Source organism: Cucurbita pepo, chromosome LG14 (assembly GCF_002806865.2).
Source record: "Cucurbita pepo subsp. pepo cultivar mu-cu-16 chromosome LG14, ASM280686v2, whole genome shotgun sequence".
Lineage (NCBI taxonomy): Eukaryota > Viridiplantae > Streptophyta > Magnoliopsida > Cucurbitales > Cucurbitaceae > Cucurbita > Cucurbita pepo.
Genome location: NC_036651.1, coordinates 7,562,977 through 7,584,659, shown reverse-complemented (window position 1 = coordinate 7,584,659; position 21,683 = coordinate 7,562,977). Strand labels below are relative to the sequence as shown.

The 21,683-nt window shown below is 34.4% G+C and overlaps 1 protein-coding gene and 2 non-coding genes across 4 annotated transcripts; 2 read left to right on the top strand and 1 right to left on the bottom strand.

Moving 5' to 3' along the window:
- Positions 1–7,541: 7,541 nt before the first annotated feature.
- On the bottom strand, positions 7,542–17,137 carry LOC111809642. 2 transcript variants are annotated; one of them, XM_023696017.1, is made up of 5 exons: positions 16,715–17,137; positions 13,434–13,495; positions 9,141–9,231; positions 8,480–8,582; positions 7,542–8,393 (listed from the first exon to the last, which is right to left on the bottom strand). In XM_023696017.1, the coding sequence occupies exons 1-5, from the start codon at positions 16,900–16,902 to the stop codon at positions 7,686–7,688; spliced, it is 1,152 nt and encodes a 383-aa protein (XP_023551785.1). In that variant the 5' UTR covers positions 16,903–17,137; the 3' UTR covers positions 7,542–7,685. The 2 variants fall into 2 exon arrangements, with proteins under 2 accessions (XP_023551785.1, XP_023551784.1); XM_023696016.1 differs by lacking the exon at positions 16,715–17,137 and adding an exon at positions 13,821–14,243.
- LOC111810954 lies at positions 16,136–16,242 on the top strand. Its single transcript, XR_002817470.1, has one exon. It is a non-coding gene; the product is annotated as a U6 spliceosomal RNA (small nuclear RNA).
- A 1,892-nt stretch (positions 17,138–19,029) lies between the features above and the next one.
- Positions 19,030–19,136, top strand: LOC111810953. Its single transcript, XR_002817469.1, has one exon. It is a non-coding gene; the product is annotated as a U6 spliceosomal RNA (small nuclear RNA).
- The last annotated feature ends 2,547 nt before the right edge of the window (positions 19,137–21,683 follow it).

Here is a 21,683-nt window from a genome sequence, read left to right as displayed (position 1 = left end):
GTGCTAGCGAGGAGGTTGTTCACCGAAGGGGGGTAGACATGAGGCATTGTACCAGTAAGGACGCTGGGCCCCGAAGGGGAGTGGATTTGGTGAGGATCCCACATCGTTTGGAGAAAGGAATGAGTGTCAGTGAGCACGCTGGTCCCTGAAGGGGGTAGATTGTGAGATCCCACATCGGTTGGGGAGGAGAACGAAACACCCTTTATAAAAACCTTGAGGATAAGCCCAAAGAGAACAATATCTACTAGTGGTGAGCTTGTGCCGTTACAAATCCCTACAATCAACACGAGCCCTTCACGTTTAACCATGAAATTTCTATAATTGAGTCGGTGAAAAGGAAGAAAGGTATAAGTAGCGACTTTCGATTCTTTTAAATATTCTTAGTCATACTATCTTCATGATCACCCTCATTCGAATGGTCTCAATTCGAACCGTGGTTTCATTTCAAAATATTTGATTTGATATATCAAACAAAGATTTTTTTTTGGGATATTTTAAATATAAATTAGTTTAAATGGAATTTTAATTTAGGTTTTGTATCTTAAATTGATATGACATTTTGATTTTATAAGAAATGTTTAATTTAGGTTTTGTATCTTCACGATTTTGAAATACGTCTATCAATGAGAGGTTTCCACACCCTTATAAGAAATGTTTCGTTCCCCTCTTCAACCGATGTGAGATCTCACAATCCACCCTCCTTAGGGACTAGTGACCTCACTAGTGTCTAACTCTGATGTCATTTGTAACGGTTCAAACTCACTGCTTGCAGATATTGTCCGTTTTGGCTCGTTATATAACGTCGTTAGCCTTACAGTTTTAAAACATGTCTACTAGAGAGAAATTTTTACACCCTTATGAGTCCAATCGATATGAGATCTCACAATTGTCGATGCATAATTTTCTCCTTTCTTTGAATCTACCCAAATTGTTACTTTTAAAGAAAGAAAAAAAAAAGTAGATTCGTTACATTAATGATACATTTAAAGAAATCTTATACCATATAAAAATTATGCATTGACAATTGTGAGATCTCACATCGATTAGACTCATAAGGATGTAAAAATCTCTCCTTAGTAGACACGTTTTAAAACTGTAAGGCTAACAACGTTATATAACGAGTTAAAACGGACAATATTTGCAAGCAGTGAGTTTGAACGGTTACAAATGACATAAGAGCTAGATGTCACGGTCATGCTCGTCCAGGGCATGTTGCCCATGGCCGCATGCCCATGACAAGCCAACCCTTGTCATGTCTTTTCATTCTAGTGTTTTTCCTTTTGTAATTCTAGGGCGTATGACGCCTAAAAAATATCATGTCTAGGCCCAGACTTAAAATGGCTCAGAATGTACTATAGGGGGATATGACTAGTTGTCAACTTCTCCCTACCCAAGGTTATATATGCTAAGCCGTTGTTATCTTTCTCTTGCTTGCTTATATAACGTCTCTTTCCAAAATCTCTCTTTCTAAAATCTCTCTCTCTCCTCGTTTTCTAAAACCTTCTTTTAAAACCGAGGCTAGAGGCTCGATCGTACGTCGCTTGGCCGTAGGCGACGCAAGAACAAATTGGCTTAAGCTCACTTGTCGCTGGAAAGTGAGTGCCGCACAATCGCTAGTCCGCTGCCTTCGAAAGCGCGATTGTGTCACTAGACACCAGTTAGGTCACTTGTCCCTAAAGAGGGTGGATTGTGAAATCTCACATCGATTAGAGAGGATAACGAAACATTTCTTATAAGAGTATGGAAACCTCTCTCTAATAGACGCGTTTTAAACCTAAATTAAACATTTCTTATAAAATCAAAATGTCACATCAATTAAAGATACAAAACCTAAATTAAAATTCCATTTAAACTAATTTATATCTAAAATATCTCCAAAAAAAAAAAAATCTTTGTTTGATATATCAAATCAAAGATTTTGAAATTCAATTTTTGAATTTAAAAAATGAAAAAAAAAATCAATTTATTCATTTAATTTTCTATCATCCAAATGAATGCAACATTATAAGTACCCTACTTTTCAAATATTTTACTAAATTTATTCATCTATCTTGTCAATAAATCAATAATTTTATTATTATATTAATTTCCACTTTTAAAAATATTCTCAAAATCACTTTAATACCTAATATTTGGCCTTTAACATATTTAACATAAAAATATTTTTACCATTAATTTGTGAGAAAACGTTTTAAAAAAGGACGGAAACTGTCTACCAACCCCTAAAATTATCTCTTTTAAAATCATAAATATTTTTTTAAACGTGATTTTAAAAAAGAAAGTAAGATTAAATAGTACGGTATTAAAATTTACCTTCAAAATTAATGGTAAGGGTATTTTTTTAAGTTAGATTTTTTTAAAAACTTTACAAGTTACACGTGAGCACGTAAAAATTTAGTAGCGTTTCTGGTTCTGGTTCCAGCACGTTCAATGATATTTTTATTAATTTAGTCGGTTATTTAATATAAATAGAAGAAAAATCAAAATGAAATTGAATTTTAATATGACCCATTTGTGGATTTGGTTGTTTTAAATTTTTTTTGAAATTTTGAAAAAAGGGACAAAATTATAAGAGGGTTTTGGTCCACTAGGGGTATTATTATTTTTTAGCAAACAAACAACAAAATCCCATTTTAATTATTTAATTAATTAATTATTTATTTATTTATTTATTATTATTATTATTATTCCATTAAATTAGATATAAATTGTCCTTGTCACACCCACTCTATGGGAGGTGAAATTAAAGGATTTTCAAATTCTCACTTACCAATCCAATGGACCATTTTAAGAGGAGAAGATTTGTGATATCAAGCACATCATGTGCTACACATGGCCCCCTACAACTTTTAAATCATGAGCTACAAAACGAGAAAAATGAGGTCGGGAGAATCTAATTCAAGATTCATCTTTTAAATCAGCTCGATTTGGTCGTTTAAGTTCTCTAAAATTCGTGTCCATTTGAATTAATGTGGGATCTCACTGTTCGGTTCATTGTTGAAATAAGAGTTGTTTTGGTTGAAAAAATTTATAATCCGAACAATTTGGTTGGGTATAAACAGGATCCAACTCGACCCAACCCAATAAATGAATAAGCTTATTATGATTAATAATTTTTTTGAAATATATTTAATTTTAGTTTTCCATATCATAAAAATAACCAATTTGAGCTAATGACAAATTAGAGAGGAAGATTTTTTATGGTTCCATATTTGTTTGAATGTCAATTAAAAAAAATTATTGGAGGTGAATTTTGGGTTTAATAAATCATTAATATGACACCGAGTAAAGGTGTATATGAATGAGCCGAGATCATATCTGAATGAGAACAACCCTGGTGAAAGAATAGCTAAGAAAGACTTTACAAATTGAAAGTTACTGTTTATATCAACAAGGTGCACCTTCCTTTTTGGGCGACGTTTTAGAAGTTGTATGAGAAATCATGTGAGTGAGTACATGACATCCCAACACGTGTTAGTTTGTAGAGATAGCCTTCATTCGAATTCGTGAGAATGTTTGGGCCATCAAATGTTGAATCCAAATTACAAATCCGAGATATTTGACGTTACAAAATTGCCATTATATTTTAAAAATTATAATATTAACCTAATCTTCAAATGTTTCAATAATACTTTTAATTTTTAAAAAAAAAAAAAAAATCCCTAAAACAAAGTCACGAGAGCTTATGCTTAAAGTGGACAATATCATACCATTATGGAGAGTCGTGATTCCTAACATGGTATCAGAGTCATGCCCTAAACTTAGCCATGACAATAGAATCCTCAAATATTGAACAAAGATTATGAGCCTCGATCAAGGGGAGGCTGTTCGAGAGCTCCATACATAGTATCAGAGTCATGCCCTAAACTTAGCCATGACAAATAGAATTCTCAAATATCGAACAAAGATTAGTATTATTGAAACTTTTAAAAGTTTCGAGTAACTGTTCTTATTAATTTAGCCGTTTGAAGATATCACAAATGTCTCTTTTAACCTAATCCTTGAATTAATTAATAGATATCACAAATGCCTTGTGAACGAAGCTTAATACATTGTCTTCAATCTTCTAAGGATAAGAACTATTAATGACATACACACACACTCTCTCTCACACACACACTTGTATGGAGACCAAATTTTGCATTTTTTTTAGGCCAAATTTTGATTCATTTCATGTAGGGACCATACCCTTGAGTTGCTAATGTGTTCGTTCAACTATAAAAAATTATAGAAAACGACGTGATTCTTCGTTTAAACAAATTTGATATCTATGATTTAGATCACACTTATACACGAACTGATATACCATTTCATCATGTATATCTATTTTGATCTATTGTAATGGAGCAAAGGACGTGACGGTTCGTTTAAACATATATTCACTGTTGAATCGTGATGTTTCATGTCTATGATTTAGAACTAAAACGTAGTGCCATTTATACAGAACTAAAACTATATAGACTAAAACTAGACAATTGAAAGTATAAGGACTAAAATAAAACGAAACTCTCAAGTACAACTAAAACTATATTTTAACCTTTTTTTCTTGTAAGATCGTTGTAAAAAAAATTGGGTTTGTAAGAGCTTTAAGCCCACCACTAACAAATATTGTCCGCTTTGACCCGTTACGTATCATCATCAGCCTCACAGTTTTAAAATGCGTCTACTAGGGAGAGGTTTCCACACCCTTACAAGGAATGTTTTGTTCTTCTCTCCAACCGACGTGGGACTCACAATCCACCCTTTGAGGCCCAACATCCTCGCTAGCACATCACCAAGTGACTGACTCTGATACCATTTGTAACAATTCAAGCCCATCACTAGCAGATATTGTCCGTTTTGACCCGTTACGTATCACTGTTAGTTTTACGATTTTAAAACGTGCCTGCTAAGAAGAGGTTTTTACACTCTAATAAGGAATGTTTCGTTTCCCTCTCCAACAAATGTGAGATCTCACCTATTATTATTACAAGAATCAACGCATTTTAGGGGACTAAGAATTCAAACCTATAATCTCTTCAAAGATATATATATTGAAACGAGTAGAACTATAGTTAAATTAGTTGTCTTGCCGAAAAATGATTTGAAATAGATACTCTTTAGAAATGGATATTGATATCCATTTTCCCAATAAGCTTAGCACCAAAATTGTGATATCACATATTGATTGGAGAGGATAACGAAACACTGTTTATAAGTGTGTGTAAATCTTTCACTAGCAGACACGTTTTAAACTTTTTGAAGGGAAGTCCAAAAAGGAAAACCCGTAAAAATCCAAAAAGAACAATATCTGCTAACGGTGGACTCAGATTGTTACACAAATTATGTCATTTATAGCTAATACGAGGCATCAAAGTAGCCTTTCCATCCAAGCTAAGGCTTTTTTTCATGAAATTTTGAACAATGTCAACATAAACAATAATGGGTTTCTTGGAATTGTAACCCATTTGTGGGCTATGAATGGAATGAATTAAGTATAAGAAACCCTAATAATACAATCACACAATCATACACAAACTATATTATATTTACAAATTTCAAAAAAGCTACTTTCCCAATAAAAAAATTTGAATTTTAGGTAATATACAAACATATATTTAATGTGGGATTGTTTATGCATTACTTGTTGGCTCTTTTTTCATTAATAATATTGTAGTTTTTGAAACTTATTATTGAAATATTGTAATTTTTAATCTATACGAGCGTTCTCGAGTCGATGAATAGTTTTTTACTAAAGGGATGAGAATGTATTAAATAATAAAAAGACGACACAGGAAGATCCGATGAGAGGAGGATCATTGAAATTTTTATTAAGAAAAATTATGACCATCGGTCTGAAAAGAAAGAAATCTTAAATTCTTCGTTAAAATTCTCTTTGAAGAAACGAAGAACTTCTAGTTTAGAAATGTCTTATGACCATCGATTTGAGAACGAAATATTCTTTATAAGAGTGTGGAAACGTCTTCCTAAGAGACACATTTTAAAATTGTGAGACTGATAGCAGACTATATTTGCTACAGTGAACTTGACGCAAAAAAAAAAAATTAAAAAATATCTAAAGTATTCTCGTCCCAAATGAAAACATGTTCGAGGGACGAAGACACGTACGATAATATTTCTTCAAAAAGTATTATATATTAATAATAAGTGTTACAATATTATTAAAAGAAAATCTATTGTAGGCTATAATCCAAACATAATTATGTATTTGTTCTTCAAAGGGTTTTATTTATTCATTTATTTATTGGGTAATGAATCTAAATCATGACTCATAAATATAGAATCATATAATGCCATCATAATGGGGTTGAGATGAGTAGACGAGACCTGTAATTATGTATACAATATAATATGCAATTTGAAATTTATCTATTTAATCTCTGAGACTTACGAACACAATTAAATCTATCGACACAAAAATTGAAAGTTTAAAAGCTTATTAAACATGTTTTAAAGTTTAAGTGTGAGATCTCACATCGGTTGAAGAGGGGAGCGAAGTATTTCTTATAAACGTGTGGAAACCTCTCCCTATCAAATTATTTTAAAAGCGTGAGGTTAACGGCAATACATAACGAATCAAAATGGATAATATTTGCTAGCGGTAGACTTGAGCTGTTACATTCGAGAGCGAAGAATAAAGGAATGTTCTCGATGCACATAATAGGAGAGGAAAAGGTTTAAGATGGGATTCTTTGTCATAATTAGATCAATGTTCCCAATGGAACCCATTTGGTTTTCTCCTTTTCTTTTCTTTTCTTTTTGGCGTTGGTTGTTGAGTGGTGGGAATGTGCAAATAACCCATCTCAAGCAAATCACTTTGATTCAAACATAAATAATGAATGAGATGTATGGTTGGGTTTGGCAGTCCCCATTATGTACACTTCCTCATTTCAATTCTTTGTCTTTAGCCATTGGAATGAAGCAAAACATTACGCACCCATTAGTGGGAACGGAAAAAAGAAACCCGACCAATTCCCTTTTCTTTCCTCTTTCTCCCTTCGGAGCCCAGCATCCTTGCTGGCACACTGCCTCATGTCCACCCCCTTTCGGAGCGCGCACATCGGCTTGGAATGTGACTCTAATACCATTTGTAATGACCCAAGTCTACCACTAACAAAGTTGTTAAAACGCATCTGTTGAGGAGAGGTTTTCACACCCTTAAATGCTTCATTCTCCTGCCCACCATCCTGCAGAAGAAGAAGAAGACCACATGTTGCAGCTTGATTTTTTCCAGCAATTATAGCTTTTGAAAAGAAAGCTCAATGATTAACCTATTTTAGGCCCATTTATTGCAATCATCTGGCCCAAGATAAAAATAAAGAACAAAGAATGAATAAAAGACAGCCCATGTTGGAAACTTTTCCTTTTCAACATGCATGCATTTCACAAGCATCTACCAGATCTTTCCCTGAAAATTTTCAATCACACTTGCTGCTAAAAAGATGACACCCCAATGCCCAATCCTAATCTCAGTTCAAGGTTCATGATTTAACTGATCATTTCATCACAGATAAGAAGGAACAGACAAATGAGGTGAGGAATCTGTGGAAAGATAATGCACATTTAATGCTGTTGCCATATGAACATCAATGGCTGTTGAGCGAACAAATTACACAAGGACATAACAGCATCATGTTTGGAGACCTTGACCTAAAGTCAATAGAGGAAAAAAAATCTGCATCAAATCATAGATTGTCTATCTGCTTAAGGGAAGAAAAGTGAGCATCGATTCGGTTAAGAGTTTCTTGATCAATAATAGTTTTATTAATCAACTTTGGCAATGAATAACCCAATTCTTTCCTTGAGTCTAAATCTTTCTTTATAACTTGCTCCTTGGGCATGTCAGTCTCTGCAGATTCTGTTAGACTGGATGTTATGTGCTGGTTAAATAGCTGGTGTTTCATTGCCAAGCAAGATTTTAAATCCTCCTCATTCCGGGCTTTGTTTAGCTTGTCAATGAGGTCACCTAAAGCTCGAGCTCTTTTGGCATGCCAACCTTTTACTGTTGTGCATCCATCGTTACGATTTGTCTGGTCAGCAACCTTACCAGATTCAACCTGGTCAGTAACCTCATCGACGTTATCAGTTGCCTCGACTTTTTGAAGCTTCATTAGTCCATCTTCAACAATTTCCCGTATCCTCTTTCTAGAGTCGTCTGATCCTGATCCTAAAGATAACTTCAATCCAGGTATCACTTCCTCAGTGCCTTCTGTAGCAAAGTTTGAGGGTCCGTCCTTGAGAGACCCATCAACCATAGATTTCATGGAAAATACCTCCTCCAATAGATTAACATTCTTCATGTATCGATCAAAAGCTTCATTTTCTGCTTCAATATGTCTCTCCCGAAATTCCCTCAACTTGGAAAATCTCCATTCATTAATTGCAGCGGCATCCTAAAAACCATCTCGAATTAGAACAGGGCAGTGTACTTGTGTTCAAAAACTACAAAGCAGAAGATAAATTGACTAATTATGAACACCTTTCTAGTCAGTGGCTTCCGTGAACGGAGAGGGATTTGCACATTGTTGAACTGGGAAAAGTTGCTAGAAAGTTGTCGAAGTGAAGCTACTCTATGGGAAGCCCTGAAGCACACAACCAACAAAAATGAAAATCTCAACACACAGCCCAAAGAAAAGCCTAAATATAGCTTTGAACTGCGAAACTTGGAACATTCAGACTCCAGTAACAGTAGCCTAATTAAGCATTATTATGATGGATTAGTACATGTTGAACTGTTGGCTGTAGCGGGGGATGGATCCCAGAGAAATAATCTGATCATCTTCAGGGGAAGAAAAGTATCAAATTAACTTTAAAGGAGTTCACAAAACGTTAGAAAGAGTAACGGAAATTTCCTTAATCTTAAACCAATGATGTATTGATTCATTGAAGAGCCTAATGTTCAATTTCAGATGAGAATACTTGAGGCTAAAATTAATAACTTCCAACCTTCAACCAAAAACATTAACAAATATACCATTGAAGAATATGACCGACAGATTTCACGTATATAAATAATATAAGAGACGCAAGATTGGTGCAGGGAAACCAATATCCTGAATATAATTATCTATTGGTAGTCGGAACAAAATAAATATAGGTGTAAAGTAAAATCATATGGAGTCTAGAACTCACATACTTACCCAGATGATGATGGATCTGCCGATTGCTTGTCAAATAGAGGAGAGCTCGAAGTAGGCGTCTTGTCCGTAAAAGTCGCATTTGCTTTTAACACTGCAAGATAAAATCAACAATATCAAAATCACAAACCAAACCTTCAAACTGACAAAATCAGAAGTCCTTCACAACCTCACAGCAAGCTACCGGGAAAAAGTGCAGACAGGTCAACGACAAATATAAACATAAGATAAAATCTACGGAGAAATTTTTTTTACCTCTAGACGTGTTATACCAATTTTTACCCTAAACATTCAATTTCTTTAAATTGTACCTTAAACTGTAACGAATGTTGCAATTGTTACCTTCTAGTTGACTTTCTTTTTAAAAAATTTAAAACATATTTGAATGTGCATTTACTGAATTATAAAACATAATCAGGCACAAAATTGTGTAGACTTTTAAAGAAAACAACATAAAAATTGGATTTTTGTTGAAATTTGAGAGTTTTGGGAGATTTGTTCAACGGTCAATCTTGTACATCAATTGAGCATAGTAGTATGATGTTTGATTTTTGTTGATATTTTTGTACTGGTTTTTTTTTTTTTTTTAAATTAGTGGGTGAGTCTGGTGAAAATTGAATTTGATACAAATTGAAACATTGTCTAAATATGGAGTTTAAATTGATAAAATTGAAACAGTTATATATCAACAAAAACAAATGTTCAATAATCAATGTCCAGTGCGACCCTAGCTAACAAGATGGGCGTTGGGTGGGATCATTCCCTTCCTCTTACTTGGGTCTACTCCTTGGTCATAATCCCAAGACCAAGGGAGGGAGGGAGACTCGCTCTGATTCAGCCAATCCTCAGTGGTACTCCAGGTTACTGCTTATCTCAGTTTATGATGGGTGAACGCTTGCAGTAACCTGGAGAACTTGTGTAATTTTTTATGGGAAGGGGTGGAGGAAGGGAAGAGCATGCACTTGGTTAGTTAGGAGGTTGTGGATAATCTAGTGGAGCTTGGGGAACTGGGTATAGGGAATCTAGGATGTGTAACGATGCCTTGTTGGCTAAGTGGCTGTGCATTTTTCTTGCGAGTCTAACCGTTTGTGGCATAACGTTACTGAGAGTATATGGCCCTCACCCATTTGGTTGGTCTTTAAAAGGGTGTGAGGAGGTACTACCAAACATCCTTGGAAGGGTATCTCGCATGGAGTCCATTTCATTTCCCAATTTTTTTGTTTTGGAGGCAACCAGATAAGTACTTATTTCTGGGAAGATATTTGATTGGGGGATAGCCCTCTTTGCACCTTGTTTCCTTGCCTTTACCATTTATCCAACTCAACATCCTCCCTTGTGGCCTCCATACTTCCCTCTTTTTGAAACTCTTACTTTATTTCTCTTGGTCTCAGTCGACCCCTTACTGACAGNCCCCCCCCCCCCCCGCTTTAATCGGTGATTTTCCTCTCGGGTGGAGAGACGACTACCAGGTCTTGAGTCCTAGTCCTTTGAACAGGTTCTCCTATCAGTCATTCTTTTGGTGTCTTGGAGTTCTCCCATGTTTTGGATCGTCAAAACATGTTTTCTTAGCTCTCCTCTTCTACTTGGAGTTCTCCCATGTTTTCTTAGCTTTGAAAGGTTAAAATTCCAAAGGTCAAATTTTATGTGTGGCAGGTTCTTCTCGATGGGATGAATATTTTGGATCGCGTTCAAAGTTTCTCACCCAAGTTGATTTGGACCCAATATTGTATAATTTGCAGGGAAGCAGTCAAGGACTTGGACCATCTCCGTTGCTCTTGTCAGTTCACTAGATTGATGGAGTTATTTCTTTGGTTTGGTGTAGCCTAAGAGCAGTAGAGATTTACTTGATGAGTGTCTTCCTTCTCCCCTTTTAATGATAAAGGCAACAGGCTTTGGTTTGCTTATCTTTGTGCTATTCTGTGGGGGCTTTGGGGGAAAAGAGCAATAGAATTTTAGAAGGGAAAAAACTTGTAGGGGAGTTGTGGTTCCTTATTAGATTTCATACTTCTCTTTGGGTTTAGGTTGGTAAGACATTTGTAATTTTTCTTTAGGCCTTATTTTGTTTCTAGGACCTCACTAGTGCCTCTAATGTAATGTAAGGGTGCTCTGACATCAAGAGATTTTTCTTACAGAACTCACTCGAAAATCTAAACATGGAACCTTTGAGTAGGTGTTACTCAAAGACTGCAAACCATATAAAGATATCAATTTGCAAGTTCAATTTGAGATATGAGAATTCAAGGGGTTCGAAGTCCATGGAAGAGTGGCAGGTCTTGGCTAAGTTTGACACCTCTCTTCAGGTGTCAATAACTAAGGAGTTCATGGGTTATGCATTATCACCAATTCTAAACAATTGGAGCCCTTCTTGGTAATTTAGTTTCATTAGTTGTCTTTGTAGAGTTCTCTCTATCTTTTATTTTTTTTGGGTAGCGCACATTGATATTTTTCTTTTCACGAGAGAGAAAGAGAGCACGCCTATATCTCCACCCAATTGATTATATCATTAGGTTGCTTTAAATGTTTTCAAGGCAAGCTTAGGTAACTGTCTACGAAGACAAGCAAAACAGGAAGCACTAGGTGCACTTGGGTCTTAAATGCGAAACCTGTCATCACTAAGAAATGACAGTACAAAAAATGTCAAGCCAAAGGTGGCAACAACAAAAACTTGAAAAGAAAAAATGGCCAGCACCATCACTCCTACAATTGACTTGGTCTCTCTTTGGTCACCTGTTGCACTTCAGGATTTGGCAATAAAGAAGAAAAAGGAGATTTTACTCATTTTTTAGTACTTTGGACTATAATATCCACTCTTTTTCTCAGTTCATCGCTTGAAGATACAAAAGTGCACAAAAGTAAATCTATGGAATAGAAATATAAAAAATTTATTTATCACGGATTCTTATTTCCTAGTTAAAACATATAATTATACTTCTCCAATTTTACATCAAGCAAGTATTGCCTCTAAGCATGCAAAAAGTTTCAGTTTCTTTTTATAAGAAATCACACTTTCAAAAAATAGTCCAGCAAAAGAAGTCAAAACTAAAACAAAAATGGCTTTAATCTATCAAAATACGACCTAAAGAGAATTTACAAAAATCCCTGTACACCAAAGTCAAAGAGAGACAAGGAACCAAACATTCTCTCCAGGACTCTCAACCCCTCTAAAAATTATAGTCATCTTACAATGTACTCCATGTTTTTAGTGGCTAAATGCAATATTGAGGGCTTCTTAAGAAGTATAAAAAGATTAAAGACCGTTCAATTTAGTCATGTCCAGTCTTTTTGGAACTTAAGATTGGAACCGAGCACTTGGATTTTCTAAGACAAGAATCGCTACATCAATTGGTCTATTGAATACACGTCTCTTTTGGCTATCTTATGAAGCAAATTGTCTCCTCTTTCTGTATAATAGTTTATCTACCCTTGGTTATCGATAGAGGTTTCTTTTTTTCTTTTTGTAATTTATTTATCAATAGGATCTTATTTTGTATCCTTCTCATCATACCAATGAATTGTTTCTATGTTCAATCTATCTCATCATATCAATGAATTGTTTCTGTTTTCAATAAAAATAAATAAATAAATAAACTATGCAACATGAATTGTTTCTGTTTTCTCTACTCCCAGCGCCTTTTTCGATATGACTAGATCGAATGAAGAAAGTCAGAGTGACCTCTTCTTTTTGTGCTTTTGGGATTGTTCCTTATGGACAATTTGGTATTAGTTGGTGCTTCCCTACAATAAACTATGAGGCTCTTTTCCAACTTATTTTTGGATCTTCCTTCGAGGACAAAGGTCGTATTTTGTGATTTAATGCTATTTCAGCAACATTGTGGAAACTTTGGCTTGAGAGGAACCAGAGGGTCTTCATAGAAAAAAGAACTAGTATTGATGATCTGCGGGAGTCTATTAAATTCTTTGCCTCCATCTGGCATTCTCTTACTAACTTTATTTTGTAATTACTACCCTGAGAGTCTTCTTTTAACTCTTTAGCCTTTTGGGGATATCTCATATCCCCCTTTTTTGTATGATCTTCTTGCTAGCAACACATTTACTCTTGTTTCTTAAAATAATAGTAATAATAAAATAAAATAAAAAGAATTTTAAGAAAAGAATCATAGGCTACAAGGGTTGTTTTCTGAGAATCACTAGTTCCTTTTTCAGCTCCGGTGTACCCAAGGAGGGCAACAGGCCATAATTGTATTGTATGAGGCTACAAGGGTTGGATAATGGACATGCCATGGCAAATAAAAATTAACTATAATAGTACAGCCAATAGAGATATCACTTTCATACCGTGGATATGGCACGGGTTTTGATTTCTCGCACAACAGCTCTTGCATGATTCATAAGGACACCTGCGCGCAATGTTTCAGTTTAGGATAAGATTGTCGAAGATTCTAAACAATGGCTTGCAAAGAAAATATCAAAATCAGCTAATCAGCTTAAACCGGGACCAAATAATATATCTGATCTAATTATGAAGATAAGTAGCAAAAAAAACACTTTCCAAGTGCCATATTATACATATTAGCAAAAAATCAATCTACAAAAAACAATATTTGACAGAAGAACGCTACCTTCACCACAAACAAAACAAATCTAGGGTTTCAAGCGCACTAAAAAAAAAAAAAAAATTCAAGTCAAAAGGAGAGGAAGCAGCAGGAGAAGAGATTATTAAACCTGGAACGAGCAACATTGCCACAAACCCTACACTTGGGTTTGTTGAGTCCGCGAAGGGTCTTCGGCGGCGTTGCGGTACGGTTGGCCAAATGGTTGGAGGAAACAGCGGCGTTAACCGTGACTGCGCTGGCAGTGGTGGTGGCGGTGTCGGAGCTATTGTTGCTAACGGTTGGCGACGGAGCCGCCATGCAAGGAAACGAGGCGAAAAATTGGAGGCGGAAGTGTAAAATCCGAGAGGAAAAAGGTGGGAAGGAGTAAGAGAATTGGGAAATTGGCGAAGAATTTTTGAAAAATTGTTGAAGGGCGGGAAATTGAGTATTTGTGTTTTAGTTTGGCGGCAACAGATCGGGAAATCGGCGACGGCGACGGCGAAAGCTGTAAAGAAAGAGATACGGCGAGCATCCACCAGTCCCCTTCCCTAAACGGGTTTCCGTGGCATTTCTGAATAAATGAAAAATAAATATATGGTAAACTGGCCCAACCCTTACCTTTTGGGCTTCCTCAATTGGGCCTTTGGGCTGGGCTTTTTCTTTTATTTTATTTTCATTTATTTATTTATTTATTTATTTATTTATTTATTCCCTTCCTCCATGGTTTAATTAATATTTAATTTTTCCACAAAATATTTATGCAAAATCTTTATATATATTTGGCTATTAACTTAACCACAAAAAAAAAAAAAAAAAACCTTGAATCTCCTCGGTTGACGTTGACGGGTTTCGCTCTCAATTGTGCTTTAATGGTCGTCAATAAAGGTAGAGGTGATCTTTGGAGTCGGTCGCTGAAAATTTATATAAAGATTGTAAATGGAAATTTTGACGTTCCATGCATTTAAATATAGAGGAGGGAAGTCTCCTAATGACCTAAAGTCGACACGATCGATCTTTTTTTTTTAATTATATTCCACTTCTACCCCTACACGCACCTCCATTGATTTTCTTTCCCGTAATCTTCCTCCTTTTATTCGTTTTTCATATTTCTATGTTGGGATTATCTTCCTGATATCTTCATAGAATGTTCTCCCATTATTTTGGTTTTTCTTTCTTCGTTAATTGTTTTATTGTTGAACACGTCCTAATTGCATTCATGATGATAAGAGGTACAGAAAAAATAAACGACGATATATATGAGATCCTACATCGATTGGAGAGGGGGAACAAAGCATTTCTTAAGGATGTGTAAACCTTTTACCAGTAGACACGGTTTAAAACTTTGAGGAAAGCCCATAAAAAAAGCCCAAATAGGAAAATATCGGCTAGCTTGGACTGTTTTAAAACCTTGACGGAAAGCCCAAATAGTACAACAATTTATTTCACTAGAGTTTTTTTGACAATAACCCAAATCTAAGTCGCGGACTGCTAAACGAACACGACTCTCCATAATGGTATGATATTGTCGAATTTGAGCATAAGCTTTCATGACTTTGTTTTAGGCCATAAATTAGCTGATGTGGGACTTTCATCCTTTAACACGGACTAGTAGGCATCCAAGCCGGGTGAGATTCGATCACAAACCTTGGCTCAAATGATCTGGGCATTGAAACTGTGGTTCAAACTCATGTTAGGATTTTAACCCTAATTGTAATTGACACGTGTCAAACTTAATTCCTAATATTTAATATGGTTAATGAGTTGAAATAATTGAATTTAAACTTTTATGGTAGAATAATTATAATTAAATATTACTTTATTATATATGATTGGATTACCTACCAAATTAAGTGAATTATATTTTTCATAATCAATTCATTTAAGAATTAAGAGTTAAAATTAATCCCATAAAATAAACAAAAAAAAAAAAAAACTTATATATTTACATTAAAAAAATTCAATTAATCCAATTTAATTCGTACCATTTAAGTTAGGGAATTAGGTTGGTTCATGAATTCCCGTTAAAATAGATTGAGTTGAACCGAAACAATCCTACTGTATTGTAATTTCAGTACCATACATTTATATCTTCGTATATTTATTTTATTTTTATTTAATTTCATAATTAATTTTTTATTATTTATTCTCAAAAATAATATTTTACTATTTAGAAGGTAATATTTGAAAATATTCAAAATTTAATTAAATTTTTTAAAAGAAATAAATTAATGAAACAAAATAACCTTTTACTCTTAATTAAAATAAAAATTTAAATAAATGATCCAAACAACTCGAACCAACCCAACTTAAAAAAATGAGGGTTCAGTTCATTATTTAATAAAGATGGTTTAAGTTGAAAATTTTACAATCCGAACAATTGAGTTGAGTCTTAAAAATGTCCAAACCCGACCCTACCTAACCCACGACATAAAATATTCCAAGTTTTTATTTTTATTTTTATCGTTTTTAAAATGGGACATCCGATAAGAGAAGATTAGCATGGCCCCTGCGCAAGGATGACACGCACAAATCGAGAAATGGTATCAGAGCCAGACACCGGACGATGTGTTAGCCTTTTTGCTATTCCCCGAAGGGGGTAGACACGAGTCAATGTGTCAATAAGAACGCTGGGCCTCAAAGGGGAGTGAATTTGGGAAGGGGCCCACATCGATTAGAGGAAGGAAAGACTGCCAGCGAGGATGCTAAGCCCTGAAGAGAGTTGGATTGTGATGTCCCACATTGGTTAGGGACGAGAACAAAACGTCATTTATATAAGAGTGTAGAAACCTTCTCTTAGTAGACGTGTTTTAAAGCCTGGAAACTAGGGAAAACTCAAATAGGACAATATCTGCTCTCAACGGGTCTGGGCCGTTACAAATAGTACAACAATAGTACAACAATAGATGTGAATGAATGGGAAATTGAACTTATTTATGGATGAAATATTGACTTATGTCTCAAATATCTTCTTNAAAAAATTCAAGTCAAAAGGAGAGGAAGCAGCAGGAGAAGAGATTATTAAACCTGGAACGAGCAACATTGCCACAAACCCTACACTTGGGTTTGTTGAGTCCGCGAAGGGTCTTCGGCGGCGTTGCGGTACGGTTGGCCAAATGGTTGGAGGAAACAGCGGCGTTAACCGTGACTGCGCTGGCAGTGGTGGTGGCGGTGTCGGAGCTATTGTTGCTAACGGTTGGCGACGGAGCCGCCATGCAAGGAAACGAGGCGAAAAATTGGAGGCGGAAGTGTAAAATCCGAGAGGAAAAAGGTGGGAAGGAGTAAGAGAATTGGGAAATTGGCGAAGAATTTTTGAAAAATTGTTGAAGGGCGGGAAATTGAGTATTTGTGTTTTAGTTTGGCGGCAACAGATCGGGAAATCGGCGACGGCGACGGCGAAAGCTGTAAAGAAAGAGATACGGCGAGCATCCACCAGTCCCCTTCCCTAAACGGGTTTCCGTGGCATTTCTGAATAAATGAAAAATAAATATATGGTAAACTGGCCCAACCCTTACCTTTTGGGCTTCCTCAATTGGGCCTTTGGGCTGGGCTTTTTCTTTTATTTTATTTTCATTTATTTATTTATTTATTTATTTATTTATTTATTCCCTTCCTCCATGGTTTAATTAATATTTAATTTTTCCACAAAATATTTATGCAAAATCTTTATATATATTTGGCTATTAACTTAACCACTAAAAAAAAAAAAAAAAACCTTGAATCTCCTCGGTTGACGTTGACGGGTTTCGCTCTCAATTGTGCTTTAATGGTCGTCAATAAAGGTAGAGGTGATCTTTGGAGTCGGTCGCTGAAAATTTATATAAAGATTGTAAATGGAAATTTTGACGTTCCATGCATTTAAATATAGAGGAGGGAAGTCTCCTAATGACCTAAAGTCGACACGATCGATCTTTTTTTTTTAATTATATTCCACTTCTACCCCTACACGCACCTCCATTGATTTTCTTTCCCGTAATCTTCCTCCTTTTATTCGTTTTTCATATTTCTATGTTGGGATTATCTTCCTGATATCTTCATAGAATGTTCTCCCATTATTTTGGTTTTTCTTTCTTCGTTAATTGTTTTATTGTTGAACACGTCCTAATTGCATTCATGATGATAAGAGGTACAGAAAAAATAAACGACGATATATATGAGATCCTACATCGATTGGAGAGGGGGAACAAAGCATTTCTTAAGGATGTGTAAACCTTTTACCAGTAGACACGGTTTAAAACTTTGAGGAAAGCCCATAAAAAAAGCCCAAATAGGAAAATATCGGCTAGCTTGGACTGTTTTAAAACCTTGACGGAAAGCCCAAATAGTACAACAATTTATTTCACTAGAGTTTTTTTGACAATAACCCAAATCTAAGTCGCGGACTGCTAAACGAACACGACTCTCCATAATGGTATGATATTGTCGAATTTGAGCATAAGCTTTCATGACTTTGTTTTAGGCCATAAATTAGCTGATGTGGGACTTTCATCCTTTAACACGGACTAGTAGGCATCCAAGCCGGGTGAGATTCGATCACAAACCTTGGCTCAAATGATCTGGGCATTGAAACTGTGGTTCAAACTCATGTTAGGATTTTAACCCTAATTGTAATTGACACGTGTCAAACTTAATTCCTAATATTTAATATGGTTAATGAGTTGAAATAATTGAATTTAAACTTTTATGGTAGAATAATTATAATTAAATATTACTTTATTATATATGATTGGATTACCTACCAAATTAAGTGAATTATATTTTTCATAATCAATTCATTTAAGAATTAAGAGTTAAAATTAATCCCATAAAATAAACAAAAAAAAAAAAAAACTTATATATTTACATTAAAAAAATTCAATTAATCCAATTTAATTCGTACCATTTAAGTTAGGGAATTAGGTTGGTTCATGAATTCCCGTTAAAATAGATTGAGTTGAACCGAAACAATCCTACTGTATTGTAATTTCAGTACCATACATTTATATCTTCGTATATTTATTTTATTTTTATTTAATTTCATAATTAATTTTTTATTATTTATTCTCAAAAATAATATTTTACTATTTAGAAGGTAATATTTGAAAATATTCAAAATTTAATTAAATTTTTTAAAAGAAATAAATTAATGAAACAAAATAACCTTTTACTCTTAATTAAAATAAAAATTTAAATAAATGATCCAAACAACTCGAACCAACCCAACTTAAAAAAATGAGGGTTCAGTTCATTATTTAATAAAGATGGTTTAAGTTGAAAATTTTACAATCCGAACAATTGAGTTGAGTCTTAAAAATGTCCAAACCCGACCCTACCTAACCCACGACATAAAATATTCCAAGTTTTTATTTTTATTTTTATCGTTTTTAAAATGGGACATCCGATAAGAGAAGATTAGCATGGCCCCTGCGCAAGGATGACACGCACAAATCGAGAAATGGTATCAGAGCCAGACACCGGACGATGTGTTAGCCTTTTTGCTATTCCCCGAAGGGGGTAGACACGAGTCAATGTGTCAATAAGAACGCTGGGCCTCAAAGGGGAGTGAATTTGGGAAGGGGCCCACATCGATTAGAGGAAGGAAAGACTGCCAGCGAGGATGCTAAGCCCTGAAGAGAGTTGGATTGTGATGTCCCACATTGGTTAGGGACGAGAACAAAACGTCATTTATATAAGAGTGTAGAAACCTTCTCTTAGTAGACGTGTTTTAAAGCCTGGAAACTAGGGAAAACTCAAATAGGACAATATCTGCTCTCAACGGGTCTGGGCCGTTACAAATAGTACAACAATAGTACAACAATAGATGTGAATGAATGGGAAATTGAACTTATTTATGGATGAAATATTGACTTATGTCTCAAATATCTTCTTTAATTAAGACTTAAGACGTGGTCGTGTTAATATTATTATTTTTTAAATAATAATAATATGAAATAAATTAATATTTGGTACTTGATCTAATATTATATGAATATTTAATTTTAAGATAATTATTTTAAAAAGATTATAATTTAAAATATTAATTTATTTGATTGATCATTAAAATAATTATGTTACAAATAATTTTTTATAGAACCAAATAATTGACCATTGAAGTTAGGTTGTATTTTTCCATGTGTACATTCACTAATTTCTAGGAGATACTTAGTGAAAAAGAAACAAATAAAATATATTTTTCTAAAGTAGGTTTGAAAAATGTGTTACAAAATTATTAAATTTAGGTGGTGGGTAAATTTGAAATTTTAAAATAATTGTTTGAATAATATTTATAGGTGCTAGCGAGACCGTTGGACTTCGAAGGGGGTGGACACCGGGCGGTGTGCCAGCGAGGACGTTGGACACTAAAAGGGGTGGATTATGAGATCCCACATCGATTAGAGAGAGAAACGAGTGCCAACAAGGATGTTGGACCTTGAAAGGGATGGATTGTGAGATCTCACATCGGTTAGAGAAGGGGACGAAACATTTCTCATAAGGGTGTGGAAACCTCTTCTTAGCAAACGCGTTTTAAAATCGTGAGANAAAAAAAAAAAAAAAAAAAAAAAAAACCTTGAATCTCCTCGGTTGACGTTGACGGGTTTCGCTCTCAATTGTGCTTTAATGGTCGTCAATAAAGGTAGAGGTGATCTTTGGAGTCGGTCGCTGAAAATTTATATAAAGATTGTAAATGGAAATTTTGACGTTCCATGCATTTAAATATAGAGGAGGGAAGTCTCCTAATGACCTAAAGTCGACACGATCGATCTTTTTTTTTTAATTATATTCCACTTCTACCCCTACACGCACCTCCATTGATTTTCTTTCCCGTAATCTTCCTCCTTTTATTCGTTTTTCATATTTCTATGTTGGGATTATCTTCCTGATATCTTCATAGAATGTTCTCCCATTATTTTGGTTTTTCTTTCTTCGTTAATTGTTTTATTGTTGAACACGTCCTAATTGCATTCATGATGATAAGAGGTACAGAAAAAATAAACGACGATATATATGAGATCCTACATCGATTGGAGAGGGGGAACAAAGCATTTCTTAAGGATGTGTAAACCTTTTACCAGTAGACACGGTTTAAAACTTTGAGGAAAGCCCATAAAAAAAGCCCAAATAGGAAAATATCGGCTAGCTTGGACTGTTTTAAAACCTTGACGGAAAGCCCAAATAGTACAACAATTTATTTCACTAGAGTTTTTTTGACAATAACCCAAATCTAAGTCGCGGACTGCTAAACGAACACGACTCTCCATAATGGTATGATATTGTCGAATTTGAGCATAAGCTTTCATGACTTTGTTTTAGGCCATAAATTAGCTGATGTGGGACTTTCATCCTTTAACACGGACTAGTAGGCATCCAAGCCGGGTGAGATTCGATCACAAACCTTGGCTCAAATGATCTGGGCATTGAAACTGTGGTTCAAACTCATGTTAGGATTTTAACCCTAATTGTAATTGACACGTGTCAAACTTAATTCCTAATATTTAATATGGTTAATGAGTTGAAATAATTGAATTTAAACTTTTATGGTAGAATAATTATAATTAAATATTACTTTATTATATATGATTGGATTACCTACCAAATTAAGTGAATTATATTTTTCATAATCAATTCATTTAAGAATTAAGAGTTAAAATTAATCCCATAAAATAAACAAAAAAAAAAAAAAACTTATATATTTACATTAAAAAAATTCAATTAATCCAATTTAATTCGTACCATTTAAGTTAGGGAATTAGGTTGGTTCATGAATTCCCGTTAAAATAGATTGAGTTGAACCGAAACAATCCTACTGTATTGTAATTTCAGTACCATACATTTATATCTTCGTATATTTATTTTATTTTTATTTAATTTCATAATTAATTTTTTATTATTTATTCTCAAAAATAATATTTTACTATTTAGAAGGTAATATTTGAAAATATTCAAAATTTAATTAAATTTTTTAAAAGAAATAAATTAATGAAACAAAATAACCTTTTACTCTTAATTAAAATAAAAA